At 43.3% G+C, this 17,080-nt stretch overlaps 1 protein-coding gene and 1 long non-coding RNA gene across 8 annotated transcripts in view; one reads left to right on the top strand and one right to left on the bottom strand.

Annotated features, from left to right (window-relative positions):
• The window catches only part of nfia (nuclear factor I/A), a 150,541-nt gene extending 139,246 nt beyond the window's left edge, over positions 1-11,295 (bottom strand). For all 6 annotated transcript variants that reach the window (XM_080297155.1, XM_026159091.2, XM_026159088.2 and 3 more), the window contains exon 1: positions 11,156-11,295. In XM_080297155.1, coding sequence (XP_080153281.1) covers positions 11,156-11,251 — 96 coding nt within the window. In that variant the 5' untranslated portion in view covers positions 11,252-11,295. The remainder of the gene's footprint in view (positions 1-11,155) is intronic.
• LOC145424162 (uncharacterized) lies at positions 11,266-16,035 on the top strand. 2 transcript variants are annotated; one of them, XR_013905120.1, is made up of 4 exons: positions 11,266-11,397; positions 11,664-11,728; positions 11,833-11,946; positions 12,838-16,035. It is a non-coding gene; the product is annotated as an uncharacterized LOC145424162 (long non-coding RNA). The 2 variants fall into 2 exon arrangements; XR_013905119.1 differs by lacking the exon at positions 11,266-11,397 and having other exon boundaries at positions 11,456-11,728.
• The last annotated feature ends 1,045 nt before the right edge of the window (positions 16,036-17,080 follow it).

Raw genomic sequence — 17,080 nt, forward strand, 5'->3', positions numbered from 1 at the left:
CACACACACACACACACACACACACACACACACACACACACACACAGCAGATGGTGTTTCTGGATCCTGTTTCCAATTTTTCCAGTTGCAATCACAAAAGAGTGAAAACACAGACACGCAAAGCAGCCACACTCTGTGGATGAAACACATGCACACAGATGAAACTGAGGCTTTAACACTCTGCTATTGGACTCACAGCTTAGCTCTGATTGGCCCTTTCTGAGCACACAGAGCCTCAATAAGACAGGGTCGAAAAAGGTACACACGCCGAGTTACTGAAAACCATCACCCAGAGAGGACAAGAGCCATAACCATGGCCAGATCCCAGCAGAAAGCCTGCAGTGGGCCCCCACAGCCTCGATGACTGTACAGGTGTTCATCACACATTCCTGCCATTCTGATGAATAAAGAGATAAAAGTTGGAGTGTTTGGGGGTTTTTTGGCCTTTTTCAACTTTATTTGACAAATACAGTGAAGGCAGGACAGGAAAGTGGGGAAAGACCTCCGGCAAGTCAACTGGAAAAAAGAAAGAAGGTATTCAAACACTTCAGACTGTCTGTATCTGCATGAGTCGGGACGACGTTCCACTGACCAATCAGAGCTCTGGTTGATCAGTGGGTGGTGGTTTTGTGCGCACCATGGTGATGTACCCCTCTAAGAAGTAAAACACCTTCACTAACAACACAAAAAGCTGAAGCTACATTCATATCCGCTATTGCAGTGACATCACAATAACCTGGGATGCTCAGAGACTCTCAGAAGCTGTCTGCAGTCTGAGCTGACAAATACTCTGTGGTGGAGACCAAACCCAGAGCGTAGAGAGAAGGAGTTCAGACTCTGTTAAAGGCGATATGGCAGTGTCCTGACTCGTTTCCCCGAGAGGCCAAAAATATCAGTTACTGAAGTGATTACAGCGAGAGAGCGGCTTATGTGGAGAGCAGCAGCGTTTTGATACCGAGCCCAAGCTGGCAGAGAGCCGCGGCTCCCAGCACACAGACAAAGCTCGCTTTGTTCAGCCGAGATCTTTCGGTTCAGAGACAGAGGGGAAGCCGGCGCTGCATTCATCCGCCGTGCAGCTCTTCTGTGCACGCACCTGACCTCCAGATAGACAACACACACACACACACATGCACACACACACACACACAAACGACATTCGTGAGGTCACGCTTCATTCAGAGAGCAACTTTTATGGAGATGAATGCAGTGAAAAATACAACAAAAGAAAACAGTGACTAAAACCATGCTAGCTAAAATTAGTTTTTATGTTTAATAACAATAATAATAATAACAGTAAGTTGGCTATTCACACTATTCCTTCTTCTTTAAATGAAAACCTCGGCACCGTCTCGCTATTTTAATAAATCACATGCAGTGTTCATATAATCACTCATGTTTATGTTGACACGCACACACGTGTGCTCCTAATCACATGATGAGACATGATAATAAAGACTCCAGAAAACTCTAACTAACAAAAGAATTTTATGTAAGAAAAGACACAAACGAAGCTGCGCTGAGTAATACAAACTTTGTTATTCTGAAACCACATGTGACCAGTAAGGGGCGGAGCTTGTCAGCGTCCCCTCGGACTCTAATAGGAGCAGAGTTTACAAAATGACCTTCAGTCAGACCTGAAAGCAACGACTGAGACCAGAAACTTATCAGCACGAGGCTCATTTCCTCAGAGACGTCTTTAAACCACCGGAGGAGTCGCCCCCTCCTGGGTGAGGGAAGGAAGGTGGGTTTAAAGCTCTTCAGTCTCACAGATTTGTGCTGTTTTAACATATTTTCTGTCTGAGTATAAAAATAATATAAATAAAATAGTATTTTTTCTCTCTTTTTCACCATTTCTTTGTGGTTTTTAATGGTGAAAAACATATACCAGAAACTTGTTTGAGAGTTGAATATCATACCAGCAGGTAAAGGTATGAAGTATTCAGGGTGTAAACGAGCTCACATCGTCGTCATCATCATCATCATCATCAACAACTGTCCCATTGTCTCTCCTCCCAGCAGGACGTCCAGCACTCATACAAAAACAAGCCCAAGAAGAAGCAGCTGTCTTGGCTGGTAGCCATGTTTCTCCAGGGAGGAACAGACAGGGAGCAGGAGGCAGAGGAGGAGGACAAAGAGGGACTGAGGAAGAGGAAGGAGAGGAGGAAGAAGGGAGGCAAAGAGCTGGGAATGGAAAAGAGCAAGGAGAAGAAGAAGAGGAAGAACCGTGCAACGAAAAAGACACACAAGGAGGAAAAAAGTGACGTCAAATCTGAGATGTTTAAAGAAAACGTGACTGCGGTCATTCCTGTCAGAGGGGGCAGGTGTGCTCAGGTATGTGCTCCTTCTTTTAGCAAAGGTTTGGTCGCACATGAAGTACAAAGCTTCCGGGCTCACACACCTGTGTTTTCAGCTGCCAGCTCGGTGACAGTTTCTTGTCCTTTATTTCAGCAGCAATTATTCAGGAATCTGGGAAAAGTCGAAATCTGACTGAGGAAAAGATGTGTGGTTTCAGCATGGCGTGGTGGACGCACTTCTTTTTAACAAATGACCTGAATCCAGCTCGCCGTTTGCTCAATATACATCGGTAAACCTGAGCAGCTGCATCCCTTTAAAATCAAAGAATCGGGTTTTTAAATGATTAATACAGCTCAAATCTCTTCCCACACCCACGGAGCCGTTGGAGTGCAGCCCGTAGCTGAAACTAAAATGAAATGAGAACATGTACAAAGTAAAGTTAATCTTTGAGCTTGATTCAGTGCAATCAGACGATCACAGCAAAGAGCAGGACGACAACATTCAACAGTTCAGAGCTAAATGTGGATTAAACCAAACACTCATCAGTTGAGAGTGGAGATAATTACATGATGATCCGATTCAGACATTTTACATCATGGAACTGAATCAGATTCATTTGATTTTTCTAATTAAAAGTAGGGCTGCCACAAACGATTATTTTGATAGTCGACTAGTCACCGATTATTTTTGCGATTAGTCGACTAATCAGATCATCATCCACTGGACGTAAAACTACAGCTTATATAACTATCATTAGCTTACAGCTTTAAGCTTTTAAGGTGCTAACTAAAAATAAAGACAAGATGATAGTTTATTCAATTTTAATGAAATTTGCAGATTGTTTCGGTGAAGTTTAATAAACTCCTTGCTATCTAAAATATAACAGGACACCGGGGTATATTCTCCAGCATCTCACACTTCTGATAATCAGCTGTCTGCTTGACGTTTATTCAGCTGTGTAAAAACTATAACTTTAATCTCAGCCAAACCGATTTACTCAGGAACAAATAAAATACTAAAAAAAAAAAAAAAAAAAAAAAAGGCCAAACAACAACATTTTTAATTTATCTAAGTGACTCATATATATTTAACCTGAGTCGCGAAAGACGGCGGTGGGTTTGAAAACAATTTGCCGGGAGTCCGGTGTTCTCACGGCGCTAGTGACCTAGCCCCCGGCTAGCTATCGAGCTAGTGGGTAACAGACGTCTCCGAAAACTGAGCCGATATTTGAGGTTTACACAGCTACATTCTCGCCTGAAAATATGTTAAACGTTTATTTTGTGACCCAGAAAGAATAATAAGAGTAATATTAAAACTAACTAGCTACCGCCATTGTTGGAAACTAAGCTGGGCCGCGCTATGCATTCTGGGACACAGCTACTTCTTCTTCTTCGGGGTTTAACGGCAGCTGGAATCCTTGTACATGCAGTGCTGCCATCTTCTGTTTCAGTCCGTTATTACACTCTTAAATCCTGCTATTATTCCTGCGTCTTTTGCGATCTTACAAAGCTTCAAACGACACGTCGACTATTAAATCAGTCGTCGACGATTTTGATAGTCGACGTAATCGTGACTAGTCGACAAATCGTGGCAGCCCTAATTAAAAGTCATCAGTCTGAGTCACGTTTTAAGAGTTTCTTTGAAAATAAAATGAAAACTCATTTAGTCTTTCATCTCCACCTTCTGTGCACCTAATCTTATCTGGAGTCAGCGGCTCTCTGGCTCTGGACCGACTCCAGGCCGGTACGTCTGTTCTCAGAGCTCCATCGAGGACCCTGCCAGAAACTAGCAGCAGGAAAAACCCGCCAAACAAATCCTTGCTGCTCAGAAGTCACCTGCTCGCTGCCCGCTCAGGTCAAAGTTCAGACACCAGCGGTCAGACGTTTCAGAGCCGAAGGTGAGAGGACGATATCAGACTCATCTTAACGCTGACATAAGGCTGCATGTCTCAACCTCCAAATACTTCTGCTCACGCGGCGCAGATCTGGTCAGTAGTTTTCCTTCTGTGAGCAACAGAAATGCAGCATGTTCCTTTAAGGCCGCCCCGGGCTCAGCTTTCCTCACTAAGACGAGTAAAACAAGAGCGGATATTAGAGCCCCGAGCCGCCGCCGACCTCTCCCTGGACACAGAGCAGGAGGAGAAGCTGCAGAGAGGCATTGGAATCACAGCTCACAGATAAACTCAAACTCCACAGAGTCTGAGAACGAATACAACGGACAGAACAGCAACGGCTTCACTTCATCGTGTTTCAGAAAGATACGCAGCGCAGGAAACAACGGAGACGTTAACATTAGGAAATGAATCAGGAAGAAAGGAAGAAAGGAAGAAAATAGGATGTGATGAAAAATGCAAGGTAAGAAAACAGAGAGGAAGGAAGGACAGAAGGGAAGGAAAGAAGGGATGATGGGAGAGAGGAAAGGAGAGGTGAAAGGCGAGCAGAGGAGTGAGTCACGTTCGACAGCCTGAGACTCGCCGGGAGCTCGAGGACTCGACGTGTCCTCACACTTTCCACACCGCGGGACAACCACGGGGAGGGCGAGAGAGGGCCAGGACGAATGCACAGAGAGAGAGAGGGAGAGAGAGGCGTGGGCGAGCGAGCACGCCACGTTCAGGAAGTTCAAGCAGACAATCCTAATCCTCCAATTTCCTCCCCTCTAATCATCTCTGCCTGCTCATGGCCGCCTCCAAATTGGAAACATCTTCTGCTCAATATGACACTCGCTGTGTAACACACACACACACACACACACACACACACACACACACACACAGACCACGTGACCCTGCTGGGCCATCTCTGCGTGAACTCTGTGCTGAAAAGGTAAAATTAGTGTGAAAAAATTAGTCATTTCCATCAGCTGATCAAGCACAAGGTCGCGGCGCTTTTAAAGGAACAGTCCGCGCTCTTTAAGTTGCCGTCTGTTTGGGAAACCACCTAAATCCATCAGCGTACCTTTCCTACACACACACTGATTCAAGTTTTCACGGAGGAAGAAAAGTTAAAGAGTAGTCCTCCCAGCCTGAAAATTACCTCCAAGCGTGGAGCAGAGTCTCTTTTTTTCAGACACCAAATCATCTACCCAAAAAATCCTAAATCCAAGTCCAAACTGAGTGCAAGCTCCACCTCAGGGAGCCCGGCCAATCACGAGATGTCAGTGGCGGAGGTAAAGGTGTTACTCTCCAGGTTCTTTCTCAACATACTGAACACCAAAAACTCATCCTCTCATCAGTCTGATTTTACTAAGACACCGAGCTCCAAAGAGAAAAGGCACGTTAAATAACGAGAGCCCTCTGGGTCAAAGGTCAACAATCATCATGATCGGGCCACTGAATGGCATTTAGGAGCAGCAAGTGGCAAAAACCTGGATTTAGATTGGTCCACAGCTCCCAGCTGATACAGTCCTGTATCTCTAGACCAGGGGTGTCAAACATAAGGCCAGAGGGCTCCAATCCGGCCTTCTGGACCATGTTGGAAAAGAGGGCATAAATTGTGACTTAATTGTGGTTTTACAGATTTTCCTGCTCCTCCATGAACATACTACACCAAAATAGGTAAGAAATACATAAATAAAAAACAGACAATTTCACCATCTACCTTAAAATGTTGATTTGTTTTTTTTACAATGACTCTGCAGAAGAAAAGAAAAAAGAGATTTTCTATTAAATGTAAATAACAGCATGGTGGTGGATTACTGAATCAAGTCATGCACATCTGTAGATTTAAAAAACCGTGAAGCTGATTTTTACACCGAAAACAAGAAGCATACTCGTTGTTCGTCGCTCACATACTGAGCAACCACAAAACTAACAGGTTAAAGCCTTCTGCTTATTTTAAAGTGATCAGTGTTCATTTGTAGATCAAACCCACAGTGGTCTCAGTGCACGTTACTGGGCCCAGCTCAGGAAGACCTTCACCCTCCTGCTCGGTCCGCAGAGCGCCCTGATTTCAGGACCGTCTCTAAAGTTTTGGCGTGCTGGCTATGCTCGGTTGCTTCCTGCACTGCGTTTCTGCTCGCTGAGCTCATCGCTGAAGCCCGGTCCTCCTCTCAGTCTCTGGCTAATGAACGCGACCTCACACGGACCACAAACACAGTGCTGAGGCGCCACCGGCCCGCTCCAAGTCACCGCTTCACAGAGCCGAGCATCGCCTCACTCAACCTCTGACCCCGAACACACTGCCAACCGCTAACGGACACGGTCAGTAATCAGAGCTATCAAACAGCCAGCATGTTCACCTGGAACACACACACACACACACACCTTCCTACTGCTCATTAATTCTTACACAATAGCTTGATTACTGTGGTTGATATTAATTAGCTTTAACAATTATTCAGCTTTTTAAAGACGACAACAGAGTGCGTCCTGAGTGGCGTTCAGGTGCTCAGGTTAAAAATAACAGCCAGACGAAGACGCCATGTCATCTTCATCGTGCTGTAAGAACACAGTCAGAGCTGCTCATGGATGTCAGAAAGCCCCGCCTTCTCTCAATACACCTGGAAGCAACTCCTTCTGATTCTTTACACGCCTACATCACCGCATATCCACTGTGTTGCTCTTCTACGTGCACAGCCGGTACTTCCTGTCCGTCTCCCTCAGCGTCATGCTGTAAGCCCCGCCCCCTACAGCTCATCTATGATTTGTGATGTTTGGACTGTAGAAATAAATTTGTCAGAACCAATCAAATCATCAATCAACTGTAGTTATTAATGAATCCTTAATGATCAATAATTTACTCTGTTCCATATTCAGCTTCTTTTATTGTGTAGGAGGAAGTTGTGACATCATCATCATCATCACGTCCATGCAGACCTGCTCGGTTCACGCTGCCGTGTTCATAAACAGGTTCGTCGCTGCGATTTAAAACGTCTCTCCGAACCTGAACGCACCCTCACTGGGTGGACAAAGTAACATAAACACAAACACACCATAAACCAGACTCTTCAAAATGACCGAACAGCTGACCCGAATCTTTTTTCCCTGGTTGATCTTTTTTTTTTCCATTTTAGAAATTCTCTGCTGAAAGGTTTTAAAAGTTTTTATTTGCTGCTTTCTCAATAAACTCGTCATCATTTCATCTAACTCAGAGAATAGTATCAATAAATCACGTTTTGTTGATTTATAGAGCCGCAGCACAGTTTGCACTCTAAGTACTGACTAACAGAAAATTTTGATGCCAACACCAATCATTATTCCCACGTTGGAGTGGCCATTAAATGAATTATTATCAGCTGTTACTAATACTGACAGTCATGAGGATGTTCAGCGTGTTTGGAGGCAGTGCATGGAGCTGGATGAAAAGTAATACACACAGCTGGCTGTTATTAATTTACTTGTGTCCCTGTCCAAAAACATCAGTTCTACATATTCACAGACTCAGCACCCTGAAGGATGAATCTGCATATTACACAGTGACCCATCAGGCTCAGCTCACAGGTCTCTGACACATCAAACTCATACACGGGACTGAAATCCTCCAGTTTTTCTCTGTGACAGTAAACGCTTCTCCGACGCTTTCAGACGGGAAGCACATTGTGATTGAACTCTTTTCATATGCAGAGAATTCAAATTTTCTTTAAATGTGAAAAGACTCGCGCTCGCACACGCCAACACTGATGATTTATATTTAAATATTTCACTCAGATTCTCGATAAGGTCAGCTGAACCTTATAGAGAAAGGTTCAGCTGACAGGACATCGTAATGGTTTTCTAACGTTTTACGGCTTCATCATTAATAAAGATAAAGATTTTCTAATAAACGATCAACGAGCTCGCTCTGCTACAGGCGTCTCAGAGACAAACACGAGCTGAACCTCGGTGTCGGACGCACGGCGGCGACACTGAGACTGATCACACCTTCCTGAAACCATCAAACGGGTCTCAGAGCCCGGACCAATCAGCTTGCAGAGTCGAAGTAAACAAGTGCAAAGGACAGCAGACAGTGAGACACATGCGATCCACTGCACCACCATCCCACCGACCAATCACACACTTTACACACACAGGTTCAAAGAGCTGCCTCACAACTGAAGGCAACACCCGCAAACTGCCCCGACGCCACCATCAATGTGTGTGTGTGTGTTTGTCTGTGAGGGTGTGTGCGCGAATGTCTCTGTGTGTATGTGTCTGTGAGAGTGTGTGCGTGGGTGTATCTCTGTGTGTGTGAGTGTGCGTGAGTGTGTCTGCGAGTGTCTCCGTGTGTTTCTGTGAGTGTGTCTGTGTGTATGTGTCTGTGAGTGTGTGTGCGTGGGTGTATCTCTGTGTGTGTGTGCGTGAGTGTGTCTGCGAGTGTCTCTGTGTGTTTCTGTGTGTGTGCGTGAGTGTGTGTCTGTGTGTGTGTCTGTGAGTGTCTGTGTGAGTGTGTGTAGAGTTCCTGAGGGTGACACACTCCGATCACTTGGATTTTGTGCTTTGTCAGTCACTGAAGCTGAAACTGATGGAGGTGCAGACATGAGGCCGTACTGCGCTCCGTCTGCAGCACACAGCTACTGTTCCTCCTGAGCCTCCAACATCCAGCATGTGCTCAGATCAGGTACTTCAAATCATAAACCGCCTGCGGCTGAATCGCCACCAGTGCTCACTCCAACGTTCTGCTTTTAAGATGAGCATAAAGCAGCTTTTGAAAAAGGAACTAAATATTTTCATTTGTGTCTTTGAAGACTCATTTATTGGCACTATGAGCGAGAGCGAACAATCTGAAGAGATGGGAATATTCTAGGAGCTCAGTGTTAGTGGTGTTTACACCTGCCTCCTCCTCAGCTTTCTAACACATTTAAAAATAATTTTCAAATTCGTGAATATCACAGTTTTTAAAGCATCTGCAGAAACTCTAATAATAATAATAATAACGTTCCACATGTTCCACATGCACCATGTTTACAAACATGTTTACAAACACACACAACAACATCCTGAAAACAGAGTTGCTTATTTATTTGTGATGCTAAACGTCGCTTGTAGTGCTGTTAACCCCTGCAGAGAACAAACACACACACACACATAAACTCTCTCGTCTTTATTGTGTATGAAAGTCAGATGTTCCTCTTCTGCTGTAGTTTAAATTGAAGCGCAGCCCGTTTGTCCTGCATGGTTTTGAGTTTATAATTTAAATAAATTTTCTGTCTCTTCTGAGAAAAACTCCCTGATATTATTTTTCTCTATCTTTTTGCTCGTGCTCTCCGCCTTCATCCTACTCTCACTGTAAATGTGACTATTAATGAAGGCGACGTGTTCACTGCTGCAGATGCCGCACAGCAGTAAATACAAACTGGCAACAATTCAGCTTCACTTCTCCAGCGTTTAACTGTAACGTGCAGCGAAGACGAAGAAGGCCGAAGAAAGGCTCACAAAAAACCCGACTCCACAAGAGGAAGCAGGAATTCAGAACATTTTTACAGCTTTAAAAACAAAATATCCTGAATCTGAAAGACTCATTAACGATATTAAACCACCAAACAGCAGATTATAAAAAATATTTAAATGAGATTAAAACCTAAAATCCATTAAAGCACTAAAGGAAAACTGGTGCGCTGGCCTGAAATCATCTGGAATAATCACAGCTGCTTTCTGAAAATGGGAGCAGATAATCCTCTTTGTGCTTTCAGCCAGTTTAACCTTTCCTGCTGCTTCACAGATTTAAGTCCCACTAATTACCCGCTATGATCATTTAGGATGCTGCTGCGGTGATACCTCATTAGAAAACTCTCAACTGCTGAGTTTTTAATGCAGTCACTGTAAACGTGTCTGATATCTCCCCACGAACTGTCAAATTTTTCACGCAGAGCGAAAAATTCAAATCATTATTAATTTGAATTTACTGCAAAAGTCCAGTAGAAAAAACCCAGAAAATACCTGTGCCGTTCATTTAAATCATTTAGAGGAAAAAGGAAAATATTTCAGGTTTTACACCCCAAAAAACGTAATTTTTGTGCATATTTATTGCCTAAAATCACTGTGAACTTCCAGCATTGGCCTTATTTTAATTTATTTTCAGTTTTTTATATTTACATTTAATTGTGAGGTTTAAAATCATTTTAATAAAGAAATAAAAAGTAAAAGTAGAGTCCAATCAGGATTTTACATTTATATTCCAAATGTATTTTTAAATAAATGTTATAAATAAAGTACAAATGTGTTTAATTTAACCTCCTTGATTTAAATAAAATTATTTAAATCAAGTAAAACGACAGGAAACTTTTCCTTTAATAAGAAACGTTTAAGGACAAACAGACGTTTCTATCTTGTGCTCAGCGCGTGCCATAAATTTATTTTAATACATTCACTTCATTGAAACGGGAAATAAATTATTTTTTTTATTTTTCCTGCTTCAAACTAAATTCAAAAGATTATTTTAATGGAAACTCTTCACCTAAAATCTCTCTCCTTGGACCGGGAACTGGCGGCGGCAGCGGACGGCACAGTGTGACCGGAGGAATGCAGAGTTCTCGGAGCTGTTCGGCAGCGTTAAGCCGCCGTTGTGTCTCCGCGCTCAGGCTGGGGGAGCGGGAGCTGCAGGTGCCTCCGCCCCGGAGCTTCAGAAAGCTCCGTGGGACCACGGCGGGTCCGCCGAACCTTACGCGTCATCACGGAGCAGCCGACCGGGGCCGGAGCCCAGCTCGTCCCGGGACATCACGGTGAGGGAGGGGTGAGGCGGGAGTGTCCGCTCCGTAAGTACCGGCAGGAGCGCGCGGACACGGACGCGGAGCCACTTTATCCGCGCTTTGACAAGTTTGCGCTTCTGAGTGGAGAGAAGCTCCGACACCGCGGGAGGAGCAGAGAGAGGAGCAGAGGGGAGCGGGGGTGTTTGGCGGGAGGAAAAGAGAAAGAGAAGAAGGAGGAGAGCAGCTCGTGCCAACTCACCATCCACCACGTCCTGGCTGAGATGTCGTAGCACAGCTGCCATTTGATGGATCCTTCCGAGCTTTTCCCCGCCATCACGCTGTCCGCGAGCCTCATCTGAGAGCGCGCTCACCGGACATGAGACACCTCACGGAGAAAACATTTGCTCTGGCATGTTGGGCAACATGTAGCCGCAGCACATGGAATCATGGGAAAAAAAGCGCCCTGACAATGAACCAATCTCCTGCAGACCCCGTGGCAAGGTGAGCGGCAGTCATCTGCTGCGAGGAAAACACACCCCCTACACACACACACACCCTACACACACAAACTCACTGCACAAGCAGACACACACACTCACTGCATATACACGCGCACACACTCTATACGCACACAACACACACTCGCTCACACGCGCGCGCGTTCGAGCGCAGGAATGACGAGCCTTTTTACGCATCGTCGCGCGCCTCGGGTCGCTTCTCCCTTTCTTCCTCCTCCGGTTTAATTAGGGCTTCTTCATCATCATCAGGAGCAGAGGAAGAGGAGGCGAGCTGAACTTTGCAAACTTCTTCTTCGTGGTCACTTTAAAGGCAGGTAAGAGGGAGGGAGGTGCACATGGAACTGCTTATCATGCTTTGTTTTGTTTTCATCCGCTGTGAGCCCTCCACCTCCTCTTCCTCCACCTCCTCCTCCTGCAGCCGAGCCTCGTGTGTTTTGGCATAAATACCTCCAGACCGAGGGGCCGTGCGCGAGTGGACCCTGGACAGAGCGCACCTCTCCCGGCCGAAGCTTCATCATCCCGAGCTCAATCAGTAAGTTTGCTCCACCATCATGCACCTCACCTGTAGGAAGGAGACAGCAGGAGGCTCAAGCTGAGGCTCAGCCTCCTCCAAGCCTAAAAATGAACAGACAGAGAGGGTTTAAACTTAAACTTGAGACTAAAATTAGCTTGACTGGTTTTTATGTTTATTATTGATGTAAAAATAAAACTTTCTGACAGATGTAGCTTTAGTCTTTAATTAAACTTTCATATTTTTGTTTAGGAGGCTACAGCCATTAATAAAGGAGCTGCTTTCATATTTCATATATTTCCAGATGAGACAGAAATCACTGTAAATTATGATTTCTTTTTTATTTCAGTCTAAGCCAAATTTATTCTTATTTATTTTAGTGTGAGCGTAAAACAAATCTGAACAACAATCTGACAGGACAGTTTATGTCACAGCCACGCTTTACACCATACGTAAAATCAAAGTGTAGAATTAAATTATTTTTATAGCACTGTATATTTATATAAAAAAGAAATATGTATTTTATAGTTCCTGGCTGTGAATATTTTAATGCCAAAGCACTTCCTGTTTGTAATTATTTCACATTTATAGAAAGAGAAAAATTATTAAGCTAAATCAATAGGAAACATTGATAAATATTCGTCCTCATCATACATAATAACTTTTATTATATATATGTATAATGACACAGAATAGGAAGGAATTAATTACAAAATGATGCAGGTCTTTAATTATTCTTTTTTTTAATAATAAAAGCAAGTGATAATGGTCAGGTGGCATATATTTCTGTTGTGTACTCACTGTGTGTATGAATATTACCTTTATTATTTTATGTTTCTCTTTTTGTGGAAATGCAGGTAATTAAACTCTGGAATCGTCTTTGTACACGTCTCTGTTTTTATTTCCTCTCAGGATGGACTGAGCGGCGGTGTCGACCCATCACATGTGCTTCAGCCCTTCAGCCTAAGAGAGCCTCGCTCTGTGTGTGTGCGTGGGGGGGTCTGAGCAGGCGGTGTGTGTGTGTGTGTGTGTGGGGGGGGGGTGTCTGTGAAGCTCAGGTTCCTAATCAGACGGGGAATACCTGAACCAGGGCAGAGCCGCCATCAAACAGTTCACCCATTGTGGCGGCCAAAACGGAGGAATGCGATTCGGCCGGAGATACGTCGGAGGGGGGGAGGAGGGGCTCTCTGGAAAATTTGGAAGGAAATTAGAATAAATTTGGAGAGCCCTGCAGTGAAAGGTTGAATCAAGTCGGGCTTATGGAGCATGCTCAGGTGCAGTTATCGTCTGTGGTGCTGTTTGGGATCATCTAGGACACGTCGTTCACGGGGAACACGAGGAACCAGCTCCGTCTTCCCTGCTGACAAACTTTGTGACTCCAGCCACGAGCGTTCGACAGATGCTGAGCGGAACTGTTTTCGTAGGCCAGCCCTGGCGTTAGCATCGCTCCACTTCCCTCCACATGTGCGCTGAGGATGATCTCTGAATTCAGACTTTATGAAGCTTGCGTGTTTTTTTTCACTCAGAAACTTTCTGCAAACTAGCACAGCTCTCACAATTTTCAGTTCCCGACAACTCAGCTGCCTGTCAGGTTTTATCAGGAATTTTCCTGTCAGATGAATTAATAATCGGTCAGAAATACTTCCTGTGCATTCAAGGGGCTGCATGAACTTGTTAGTCAGGCTCCTTTTAATCAAATCATATCGTCGAAATCTGCAGATCTGTGTCTAACGTTGCAAACACACACACACACACTGTCAGGTTGGTCTGGAGTGTGACTAACCTGAGTAGTGCCAGCACCAACAGTCGTGGTTTCTTCCTCAACCGGCATCCACACGGCGGTGTAGGTCGCGGTTACACGTTGCTTCAGTCGATTAGTTATTTTCCAGTTTATTCTAAGAAAGCCGACACAAAACTGCTAGTCATTCACATGAAAGTGAACAGTTGGCAGCACTGCCTTCTGTTTGCGTCTGATTCGCCGATTCGTATCCTAAATTTGTGGAGAGAGATGGACGAGGCGAGGCCTGCCGGGATAGGCAAATACCTGAGGCCGTTTACCATTAATAGAATAACCTGACTAACACAGACAAGGACCTTGAAACACTTCCCTTGTTTTTCCTGATGATTTTTATTTTTCAAAGCCAGACGTCACTAAGCTCTTAACCGAGACGTCAGGAACCAGGAAATGTAAACCACTTTTAAATACTGGCTTTTAGGGCCAATTCCTGTAGCAGCAGAGACCCTACATTTATAACTGTTGTGACAAATACATTTATGCTCACTGTATTTCTGCAGTATCCCTTAAAATTGTTAAATGTTGATTATAATGGTGACCTATCCAGTTTGTGCCTCTCCATGATAGCTGGGATGTCAGTTTTAATTTTAAGTACGCTGTCTGCTACCCAAACGGACCCATCTCAGCTCTAATCCACCTGGACTTCATGATTAAAGGTACAGTTACACTTTTCTCCTGTAAATTAAACCTGTTTTAGCTGCTGATGTAAAATAAGTGAAAAGTCTCACAGCAGGCTGTGAAATACTCACCAAACTGTCCCTGAAGTCCACTCCAGGTATGAGGAGGAGGCCTTTTACCTCAAAGTTCCAGTTTGAACCAGAAATGGGTTCAACGCTTGGAGACATTTTCAGCTCCTCTGTGTTTCGTTTTGGCCAACTCGCTCGGCTTAATGAAAACATCGTGGACAGAGTGGAACATTTTCACCACACGTTTCAAACCTTTTTTTTTCTTGGTCTCTTACCGCTGAGTCCATTAGAGACGTCCTTTCACGTTTCAAAGTCACGAAAAACCGCCATTAAAAAAAAACAACTATTAAATTATTCAGCCGTGGAATAATTTACCACAAGTTCACCTTTAAAATTTGGATAAGTTAATCCTAATTACTTACACATACTGAAACAAATCATAAATGTATTAATGTGTTAATATAAATTTAGCTTAAACTATATTAGCCTAATCGTTCGTTTTTTTAGCATCATTTAAACAGTTAGCTAACATTCACATTCAAGCTAAACTCTACAATTTATTTAAGAAAAACTTAAATAAACAATTTCACATGTTCAATATGTAAAATTAACAGCTGAATAAAAACCTGCACAAAAAGAAAAACTGAATATAAACTAAATTAAACTTTTTCTTCAACAATAAAAGTGAATTGAAAAAACTTTAGCTGGTAAAATAAAATGTTGATCAATACTAATATAAAACTGAATATACTAATTTTAACTGATATTAATACTGGTCACATTACGTTTGCACCTGTGAGCTGCTTAAACCAAATATATCTCTTACCATCACCATCGTAGCATACACGTGTCTCTAACTCCTCGTAGAAGTGTTCATCAACCCGGAGGAAATTTACTATATGAACTGCTCAGGATATTTATCTATGCTTTGGAAATAATTCTTAAAACACACAAAAACACTTAAATCTTTACAATGATTTACATATTTATATATGTAGTAGCTGATGTCACAGGAATGATGACATTACGTATCCATTATTTGGAAATAAACGTTTACTATGGGTGGGTTGTTTTTTAATATTTATAGCAATAATATGCTCTTGTACGTTTCCGGAAATACACATTAAATCTGAGCAATCTTATTTTTGTTATTGAATAAAATTATGCAAGTCTATTTTAAATGTTAGTGGTCGATTTAAAAAAAAAAGACTCTAAGTGCCTAATGTTATTACTATTATGAATATGAATGGTGCAACATGCATATATATAATACTGAAATTGATTGAAACAATCACCCCCCCCCCCCCCCCCAACAAAAAACAATTATATTAAATATAAACGTTAAAAAGCGACTTTTGTTGTAAGTTATGTATTTTCAAAAATTATGAAAAAGTGTTTACGTTTTACTTTGTAATGAAGTTCAGATTTTAATTCAGAAATGATGTCTGGTCTGCATTCACACGTGCGTCAGTGGGTCTAAAAAATAAACATCTGTCAGTGCAGCAGGCTCCAAACTGTGAGACTGCCTGAATATTAATACCTCCTCACCGCGGGGAGCTGGGTTTAACCAGGAAGTGATGATGTTGTGTGTGAAGACCTGACTGGATGTCAATAAAAGTGTGAAGTTTTCTTCTGTGTGGCCCTTTCGTGTGTCAGATGAGTGGGACCTTCACGCTTTGCAGTACCTGCACACTCTGAAGCAGCTGCCGGGCTTTACCTCAGCTCCCAGCAGAAGGCGCTGTTGTGTTTCTTGGACCTCCTGTGCTCACCTGCAGAAGAAAGTTGGCACATTTGTCCTTATTCCACCTGATTCTGCTGAGAGTTCTACTCACCTGCCGCAGGGCAGTAATTTATTCTCTCAGAATAAACACAAAACTGACTCATTTATTCTTGCAGGGCAGAGATTAGATGGATCTGTGTTCATCTACTGAAAACGTGACTTTTTCTGCAAACATATTAAAAAGTAATCATTTGGGAGCAAAAATGAAAACCTTTTTAAAATCACACTGCGGACACGCTGATATTAATCAAATAAACACTTACTTAAAAATATATTTGTTCCCACATATTATTAAGGAATTCAGACAATGAGGTGTAACTGAAATAAATATAAAGCACATTTATATTTATACGGAACATATTCTTTTACGTTAATTTTATTATATTTCCACAGTTAACACATTAAGAAAGCACCGGTGTTGCGTTTCACGGGGCACACGGCTCATTTTTCAATATTTTTCTGGCCTCTGTGAAAAAGCACAGTACAAAAATACACAGAAACAAGTGAAAATGCTGCAAAACCCAAAGCATGAACAACAAGCTTTCATGTCGACCACAAACTGTCAGCACGACGAGCCGAGAACACATTTCTCCAATTTTTCCACTAAATCCAATAAGTTACCCAAATATATGTGTTTCACTTCCTTCCTCCCCCGAACTACAGAGACAAAAAGACCTGATTGTCAGCAGCTGTTTTTCCCATTGCCCCCCCCCCCCCTCTTTGCGCAGCATGGTGGCGCCCCCGGGCGTCGCAGCAGGAGCACCCTGCCACCCACCCGTCTGTCCGTCCACCCGGCCGCTGAAGCTCACCGAAGCCAAAGCGTCCATATGAGGACACACTATCAGGGACATTTCCCCGAGTAGCTCGCCAGCTGTCCCCGCAGCACTCGCCACA

The sequence above is a fragment of the Astatotilapia calliptera genome, chromosome 23, assembly GCF_964374335.1.
Source record: "Astatotilapia calliptera chromosome 23, fAstCal68.1, whole genome shotgun sequence".
NCBI classification, from domain to species: domain Eukaryota; kingdom Metazoa; phylum Chordata; class Actinopteri; order Cichliformes; family Cichlidae; genus Astatotilapia; species Astatotilapia calliptera.